This window comes from Anoplopoma fimbria, chromosome 19 (genome assembly GCF_027596085.1).
Source record: "Anoplopoma fimbria isolate UVic2021 breed Golden Eagle Sablefish chromosome 19, Afim_UVic_2022, whole genome shotgun sequence".
Classification (NCBI taxonomy): Eukaryota; Metazoa; Chordata; class Actinopteri; order Perciformes; family Anoplopomatidae; genus Anoplopoma; species Anoplopoma fimbria.
In genome coordinates this window covers 29,069,630-29,079,629 of record NC_072467.1, presented here as the reverse complement: position 1 = coordinate 29,079,629, position 10,000 = coordinate 29,069,630, and the positions used below count along the sequence as shown (strand labels likewise).

The window sequence follows — 10,000 nt, the reverse complement described above, 5'->3', positions numbered from 1 at the left end:
CAGTGGAGGAACGGTAGAGGTACAGTAGAGGGACGGTAGAGGGACAGTGGAGGTACAGTAGAGGGACAGTGGAGGGACTTTTAATCTTGTATACAAAATGAAAAAAGTCTAAAATATGAAAAAGCTTTACATTAATCTCCATTAATCATCTTATATCAGTTCTTTTTTAAAACATTAATGATAAACAGTTTGTTAAAACAGACTTCAGACTCCTTTGTGATAATATATAAACTATACATTAGATATATAAACTATACATTAGATATATAAACTATACATTAGCTATATAAACTATACATTAGATATATAAACTATACATTAGATATATAAACTATACATTAGATATATAAACTATATATTAGATATATAAACTATACATTAGATATATAAACTACATTAGATATATAAAGTTTATATAAACTATACATTAGATATATAAACTATACATTAGATATATAAACTATACATTAGATATATAAACTATACATTAGATATATAAACTATACATTAGATATATAAACTATACATTAGATATATAAACTATACATTAGATATATAAACTACATTAGATATATAGTTTATAAATATATATATTAGATATATAAACTATACATTAGATATATAAACTATACATTAGATATATAAACTATACATTAGATATATAAACTATATATTAGATATATAAACTATACATTAGATATATAAACTATACATTATATATATAAACTATACATTAGATATATAAACTATACATTAGATATATAAACTATACATTAGATATATAAACTACATTAGATATATAGTTTATACAAACTATATATTAGATATATAAACTATACATTAGATATATAGTTTATACATTAGATATATATATTAGTTTAGTTTATATATTAGATATATAGTTTTTATATATTAGATATATAGTTTATATATTAGATATATAGTTTATATATTAGATATATAGTTTATATATTAGATATATAGTTTATACATTAGATATATAGATTTATAGTTTATATATTAGATATATAGTTTATATTAGATATATAGTTTATACATTAGATATATAGTTTATACATTAGATATATAATTTATACATTAGATATATAGTTTATACATTAGATATATAGTTTATATATTAGATATATATATAGTTTATATATTAGATATATAGTTTATACATTAGATATATAGTTTATATATTAGATATATAGTTTATATATTAGATATATAGTTTATACATTAGATATATAGTTTATATATTAGATATATAGTTTATACATTAGATATATAGTTTATACATTAGATATATAGTTTATATTAGATTTATATATTAGATATATAGTTTATACATTAGATATATAGTTTATACATTAGATATATAGTTTATTTATACATTAGATATATAGTTTATATATTAGATATATAGTTTATACATTAGATATATAGTTTATATATTAGATATATAGTTTATATATTAGATATATAGTTTATACATTAGATATATAGTTTATACATTAGATATATAGTTTATACATTAGATATATAGTTTATACATTAGATATATAGTTTATACATTAGATATATAGTTTATACATTAGATATATAGTTTATATATTAGATATATAGTTTATATATTAGATATATAGTTTATACATTAGATATATAGTTTATATATTAGATATATAGTTTATACATTAGATATATAGTTTATATATTAGATATATAGTTTATATATTAGATATATAGTTTATATATTAGATATATAGTTTATACATTAGATATATAGTTTATACATTAGATATATAGTTTATATATTAGATATATAGTTTATACATTAGATATATAGTTTATACATTAGATATATAGTTTATATATTAGATATATAGTTTATACATTAGATATATAGTTTATATATTAGATATATAGTTTATACATTAGATATATAGTTTATATATTAGATATATAGTTTATACATTAGATACATAGTTTATATATTAGATATATAGTTTATACATTAGATATATAGTTTATATATTAGATATATAATTTATACATTAGATATATAGTTTATATATTAGATATATAATTTATACATTAGATACATAGTTTATATATTATCATGATATTAGTTGACTGAATAACAGGAACAACATGAACACTGGCCAAGTAACCATTGGACCAACTACACTACTGATCTATAGAACTGAGGAACGTCAGATAAACAACCCCACACACACAGTAATGAGTTGTTGAAAGAGGAGCTTACTTCACCTGGTCGTCTGTCACACAGGTGATATTTGAACGTGAAGGAGTCTTCATCCATCCCAGCAGCGATGAAGACGCCATCGAGCACGATCTCCTCATCTCAGGCTCTCTGCGGATCGTTGACAAGGTAAACCAGTTAACTGGTCTGTTTCTGTCTGGAGTTCATACGTCACACGGGCTTCACCCAAAAACAGCATCAGGTGATTTAGACCGTACGTCCTTAAGTTCCCAGAGTTCAAAGGGACGTCTTCTGAACAGTCACAAAGACATTCATTAAGCTGTGGTAGAACAACAACACCATGAGGGAATATATTCACATTCAGCAGCCTAAATGATATCTGCCCTGATGCTCCAGATAGATGGGGGGGGGGCAGCATTTCACCTCCATGCGCCTCCAGACTGAGACTCTAACCCTGACAGCAGGACCAGAACACCTGAGACTCTAACCCTGACAGCAGGACCAGAACACCTGAGACTCTAACCCTGACAGCAGGACCAGAACACCTGAGACTCTAACCCTGACAGCAGGACCAGAACACCTGAGACTCTAACCCTGACAGCAGGACCAGAACACCTGAGACTACTCCAGACTGAGACTCACCTGTTCTGTGTCCTAGTCTTGTAGTGTAGTTAATGTGAGCCAGCTGTGTGTCCTATTAACGGCTGAACGTTTCCTTCACGAAGCGCTGGAGAAACTGAGGTAGAATCAGACGTCATCAAGTTGTAGTTTGAGTATAACAGTACCACGTAAGTCCACAGTAGTTTGAGTATAACAGAACCACGTAAGTACGCTGTAGTTTGAGTATAACAGAACCACGTAAGTACGCTGTAGTTTGAGTATAACAGAACCACGTAAGTACGCTGTAGTTTGAGTATAACAGAACCACGTAAGTACGCTGTAGTTTGAGTATAACAGAACCACGTAAGTCCACAGTAGTTTGAGTATAACAGAACCATGTAAGTCCACTGTAGTTTGAGTTGCAGCGCCTCCTGGACCAGGACTCGTAAGCAGCACATTCCATGATTACTGATGGTTTCAGGTCCACATGTGTTTCAGTCCTGAGACTCTGGTTTGTTTCTCCAAACGACAGGAAGCTGAAGTCTTCGTAGAGTACAAACCTGTGGAGGAACCCGTCGACTCATCAAACATGCTGTGTGCTGGAAAGGTCGGTCTGAGGAGGACCTTCATTTACACCTCTAGTACTACACATACACTGTTTATATATATATATATCTTTTAACATGTTCCTCCCCTCAGTCCGGAGCAGACACCAGAAGTAGTTTAACGTCTGGTTATCTCATGAAAGTCAAGAACCTTTCAGTTATCAGGTAAAATGATTTAAATGTTTGTTTCCTCAGGACTCCAGCTCTGTCATGGAGTGGAACCAGTGTACAGGTGAGAAGAACCAGTGTTCAGGTGAAAAGAACCAGCAGCTGTTAGAAACCCAGCAGAGTTACGAGACGGAGTGGGACATGATCAACGCCGTGTCCTTCAAGAAGAAGAGCTGCTCCAACGGAGAGGGTGAGTTCTCCTCTCATGAACATGTTCTCCTCTCATGAACGTGTTCTCCTCTCATGAACATGTTCTCCTCTCATGAACATGTTCTCCTCTCATGAACATGTTCTCCTCTCATCAACGTGTTGAACGTGTTCTCCTCTCATGAACATGTTCTCCTCTCATCAACGTGTTCTCCTCTCATGAACATGTTCTCCTCTCATGAACATGTTCTCCTCTCATCAACGTGTTCTCCTCTCATGAACGTGTTCTCCTCTCATGAACATGTTCTCCTCTCATCAACGTGTTCTCCTCTCATGAACATGTTCTCCTCTCATGAACATGTTCTCCTCTCATCAACGTGTTCTCCTCTCATGAACATGTTCTCCTCTCATGAACATGTTCTCCTCTCATCAACGTGTTCTCCTCTCATGAACATGTTCTCCTCTCATCAACGTGTTCTCCTCTCATGAAAGTGTTCTCTTTGTTAACATCATTGATCCCTCTCCCTGGTCTGTCAGGCGCTCTGAACCACAGCCATGAGAGGAGTCGGGGTGCGTTCAGCTTCGCTGTCAGTGACCTCCGGTCCGTCACCGTGAAGGAGGAGGGTTGGAGCTTCCTGGTCTTCAGGCTGAAGGAGTCCTGCTCCTCTCCGCCTCCTCTTCACTTCCACCAGGGCGGCAGCAGAGAGTTCCTGGACAGCCTGAGGAGGTTTGCTCTGCTCAGCGAGTGAGTACACGACATGAGCCTGAAATGAACGAGTGAGAGAGTGAGAGAGAGAGAGAGGGAGAGAATGATCCGATTAGAACACTAATGATCTAATCAATAACTTTACAGAGCTTAGTTATTGATCAGATCATTAAGATCTGAATGTTTCATCCCCCGTCTCTAAACAGGAAGTGAAATAATAAACGTAAACAGTGTTTCCGATGTTTGTCTCTCTGCTGTAACATCTCTGGTTTCTATGGAAACAGAACGAGGTCCAGTCGGGAGACAGATATCAGGACGTTCTGCTGAGAACACGGATCCCTCTGCAGATAGCTCTTATTAAAGTTCTTATCCCAGCCTCTCATAATGGAACCTCATCAGTAACACCAGCAACACCAGTGTGACGGCCTGAAACTGCTGTCTGCTGATTGGCTGAAGTTTGACTCACTGTTTCTGGGTTTTATTCTGAAAAACCTGCTTCATTCCACGAGTCACCGCCAAGCTTTCAATAAGAATAATCAATAATCCATTATGAATTATGACTAACCAATAATCAATAATCAATAATGAAAGGAAATAAAAGATTATCGCCGTTTCAAGAAATTTCAGTTTTTGGTCCTTTTTCTGAAGTTTTCACGGTTTGAAACCACAATAAGTTTTATTTTCTTACTCTTATTTAAACCTGATCATCTGCTTCAGAGGCTGTTTAAATTTATTGATCATTTGAGACCAATATTATATCGATCAATGAATTCACTAACTGTCCATGATTTGAAGGATCCGTCAATGAGCTGCTGTTTGTGCGTAAATGTGTGTTCTGTGTGTGTAAATGTGTGTTGTGTGTGTAAATGTGTGTGTATTCTCTGTGTGTGTGTGCAGGTCTCCAGGAGATGACCGGTGTCTGTTGGTCAGCGCTCCAAACAGAACTCTGTCTCAGTCCTTTGAGAACCTTCTGGATGAAAACAACTTCGGCCTCGTTCAGGTTAGAAACTGAATCAACACACACTCACACTCTACCATGCAAGGTGGCACCTTGCATGGTAGCCTGTCATCAGTGTGTGAATGGGTGAATGATATGTAATATACTACTGATTGTAAGTCGCTTTGGATAAAAGCGTCTGCTAAATGACTGTAATGTAATGTAATGTAATGTGAGTCTGACCTTAACTCTCTCACTCTCACACTCTCACACTCTCACTCTCTCACACTCACACTCTCTCACACTCTCTCACTCTCACACACTCACTCTCTCACACTCTCGCTCTCTCACTCTCTCACTCTCACACTCACACTCTCACTCTCTCACACTCACTCTCTCACACTCGCTCTCTCACTCTCTCACTCTCACACTCACTCTCTCACACTCACTCTCTCACACTCGCTCTCTCACACTCACACTCTCGCTCTCTCACTCTCACACACTCACACTCTCACTCTCTCACACTCTCGCTCTCTCACTCTCTCACACTCACACTCTCACTCTCTCACACTCACACTCACACACACACACACTCTCACAAACACACTCACTCACACACACACACACACACCCCATTCCATCTGCACTTCAATATATTTATTTGTCGATATAAATGTATGAATAAAGTCATCAACCAATCAGGTTGTGAGGAACAAACGCATTCAAAAGTCCCAAACTAGTAAAATAAAAGCCCTTGACATCATTAGATTTATTTTGTGAAGCCGATATTAAATTTAGTTTCATTTTGTGAAGTCGTCATTAGATTTAGTTTTATATTGTGAAGTCGTCATTAGATTTAGTTTTATTTTGTTAAGCCATCATTAGATTTAGTTTTATTTTGTTAAGCCATCATTAGATTTAGTTTTATTTTGTTAAGCCGTCATTAGCTTTAGTTTCATTTTGTGAAGCTGTCATTAGATTAAGGATCTTAACGAGCCTCCATCACTGTAGAGATTCCTCTGAAGTTGGATGTTGAGAGAGCCGTTTGTTTCCAGCAGAAGTTCAGGAAGGACCCGTACGTCACCACACTGGGCGGATTCTCCAAAGTCACCAACTACATCTACGATGCTTTCCGGGGGACGGAGGAGCAGCACCAGCGTCCTCCGGAGGAGGTGGCCGACCTGTTGGGGGAGGTCATCCCTGGACTGGAGATCAACCAGCAGGAGGAGCCCGGCTTCGAGGTCATCACCAGGGTGAGGCTTACGTTTACGCTGCTGGGCCACATTATATATTCCTTTATTGATCCCCATGGGGGAAATTCAAGTGTTGCAGCAGCTCAACTACACAGACAGACAATAAATACACATACTATACAACAAAATAAAGATAGAATGACCGATACCTCACTGTCATTTTTACTACAACGCATGTCAGCTTCAACCCTGTTTTCCCATTACCCTCACTGCCTCACCTTTGACCCCGTCTGTCTCACTTCTGTCCCCTCAGATTGACCTGGGGACGAGGCCTCAGGTGACTCGTACTGGGCCTCTGTCCTCAGAGGACTGGAGCAAACACCAGGACCCAGAGGGCAGGATGATCAACGTCTCTCTGCTCAAACAAATCATCTTCAAAGGAGTAAGACAAGTTCATTCATCATCATCATCATCATCATCATCATCATCTGTCTTTTATTTAATCATCTCTGTTTACTGGAAGATTTAAGACTGTCTCACCATGTCTGTCTCTGTAGGACTCTGTCTCATCATGTCTGTCTCTGTAGGACTCTGTCTCACCATGTCTGTCTGTGGGACTCTGTCTCACCATGTCTGTCTCTGCAGGACTCTGTCTCATCATGTCTGTCTCTGTAGGACTCTGTCTCACCATGTCTATCTCTGTAGAACTCTGTTTCACCATGTCTGTCTGTGGGACTCTGTCTCACCATCTCTGTAGGACTCTGTCTCACCATCTCTGTCTCTGCAGGACTCTGTCTCACCATGTCTGTCTCTGTAGGACTCTGTCTCATCATCTCTGTCTCTGCAGGACTCTGTCTCATCATGTCTGTCTCTGTAGGACTCTGTCTCATCATCTCTGTCTCTGCAGGACTCTGTCTCACCATGTCTGTCTCTGTAGGACTCTGTCTCATCATCTCTGTCTCTGTAGAACTCTGTCTCATCATCTCTGTAGGACTCTGCCTCACCATGTCTATCTCTGTAGGACTCTGCCTCACCATGTCTGTCTCTGTAGGACTCTGTCTCATCATCTCTGTCTCTGCAGGACTCTGTCTCACCATGTCTGTCTCTGTAGGACTCTGTCTCATCATCTCTGTCTCTGTAGAACTCTGTCTCATCATCTCTGTAGGACTCTGCCTCACCATGTCTATCTCTGTAGGACTCTGCCTCACCATGTCTGTCTCTGTAGGACTCTGCCTCACCATGTCTATCTCTGTAGGACTCTGTCTCATCATCTCTGTCTCTGTAGAACTCTGTCTCATCATCTCTGTAGGACTCTGCCTCACCATGTCTATCTCTGTAGGACTCTGTCTCACCATGTCTATCTCTGTAGAACTCTGTCTCATCATCTCTGTAGGACTCTGTCTCACCATGTCTGTCCCTGTAGGGACTCTGTCTCACCATGTCTGTCTCTGTAGGGACTCTGTCACGCTGTGAGGAAAGAAGCCTGGAAGTTCCTGTTGGAATATGTCCCCTGGGACAGCACGCTGGAGGAGAGGAAAGTCCTGCAGAGAGCCAAGACGTAGGACTTTACTTTAACATTTGCAGAAATACTGAGGGGACACTTTATTAGGTACACATGTCCACATGTCCACCTGCTCGTTAATGCTCATAGCTCATCAGCCAATCATGAGGCAGAAGGAGTCGCCTGTGTTTTGGTCAGAGGGCTGCTACAGTATGAGACAGGTGTCCCCAATAAAGTGTTTCTCTAGACGGTGACTGGACAGTGGAGCTGAGTGATCTCAATGGATCATGGATCCAGTGATCATGGATCCAGTGATCAATGAACCAGTGATCAATGAGACTGACCTCTGCTGCCTGTGTCTTCTGACAGTGATGAATACTTCCGGATGAAGCTTCAGTGGAAGTCAGTGAGTGAGGAGCAGGAGAGGAGGAACTCCAGACTGAGGGACTACAGGAGTCTGATTGGTGACGTCCCCCTGTTCTGTTGATTGATTACTGAGAGGACGACTGTGAGACACTGAGACGCCATAACACCGTCTGTTTTCTGTCCTCAGAGAAAGACGTGAACAGAACGGACCGCTGCAACCGCTTCTACGAAGGCATGGACAACCCAGGTCTGGTCCTCCTCCACGACATCCTGATGACCTACTGCATGTTTGACTTTGACCTGGGTGAGTTCTCTAATGTCCATCAGTAACATGGGACGGACATGGATGAGTTCTCTAATGTCCCTCAGTAATGTGGGACAGACATGGACGAGGACACTAATGTCCATCAGTAACATAGGACAGACATGGACGAGTTCTCTAATGTCCATCAGTAATGTGGGACAGACATGGACGAGGACACTAATGTCCATCAGTAATGTGGGACAGACATGGACGAGTTCTCTAATGTCCCTCAGTAATGTGGGACAGACATGGATGAGGACACTAATGTCCATCAGTAACATAGGACAGACATGGATGAGGACACTAATGTCCATCAGTAATGTGGGACAGACATGGACGAGGACACTAATGTCCATCAGTAACATGGGACAGACATGGATGAGGACACTAATGTCCATCAGTAACGTGGGACAGACATGGACGAGTTCTCTAATGTCCCTCAGTAATGTGGGACAGACGTGGACGAGTTCTCTAATGTCCCTCAGTAATGTGGGACAGACATGGACGAGGACACTAATGTCCCTCAGTAATGTGGGACAGACATGGACGAGGACACTAATGTCCATCAGTAACATAGGACAGACATGGATGAGTTCTCTAATGTCCATCAGTAACATGGGATGACATGGGGACAGACATGGATGAGGACACTAATGTCCATCAGTAATGACATGGGACAGACATGGACAGAGGACTCTAATGTCCATCAGTAATGTGGGACAGACATGGACGAGTTCTCTAATGTCCCTCAGTAATGTGGGACAGACATGGACGAGTTCTCTAATGTCCCTCAGTAATGTGGGACAGACATGGACGAGGACACTAATGTCCATCAGTAATGTGGGACAGACATGGACGAGGACACTAATGTCCATCAGTAATGTGGGACAGACATGGATGAGGACACTAATGTCCATCAGTAATGTGGGACAGACATGGATGAGGACACTAATGTCCATCAGTAATGTGGGACAGACATGGACGAGGACACTAATGTCCATCAGTAATGTGGGACAGACATGGACGAGGACACTAATGTCCATCAGTAACATGGGACAGACATGGATGAGGACACTAATGTGGGACAGACATGGACGAGTTCTCAGTAATGTGGGACAGACATGGACGAGGACACTAATGTCCCTCAGTAATGTGGGACAGACATGGATGAGGACACTAATGTCCATCAGTAACATAGGACGGACATGGATGAGTTCTCTAATGTCCATCAGTAACATGGGACAGA

General features: G+C 39.5%; 1 protein-coding gene across 2 annotated transcripts in view; it reads left to right on the top strand.

The window, feature by feature from the left end:
* tbc1d15 (TBC1 domain family, member 15) overlaps positions 1-10,000 on the top strand; it is a 20,997-nt gene that overhangs the window by 2,703 nt on the left and 8,294 nt on the right. The window contains exons 2-11 of one of the 2 annotated variants that reach the window (XM_054620150.1): positions 2,294-2,395; positions 3,360-3,434; positions 3,628-3,790; positions 4,285-4,492; positions 5,351-5,453; positions 6,449-6,643; positions 6,897-7,025; positions 8,038-8,141; positions 8,454-8,548; positions 8,638-8,754. In XM_054620150.1, coding sequence (XP_054476125.1) covers positions 2,294-2,395; positions 3,360-3,434; positions 3,628-3,790; positions 4,285-4,492; positions 5,351-5,453; positions 6,449-6,643; positions 6,897-7,025; positions 8,038-8,141; positions 8,454-8,548; positions 8,638-8,754 — 1,291 coding nt within the window. Of the gene's footprint in view, positions 1-2,293; positions 2,396-3,359; positions 3,435-3,627; positions 3,791-4,284; positions 4,493-5,350; positions 5,454-6,445; positions 6,644-6,896; positions 7,026-8,037; positions 8,142-8,453; positions 8,549-8,637; positions 8,755-10,000 lie in introns of both variants that reach the window. The other variant, XM_054620149.1, reaches the window with a different exon arrangement.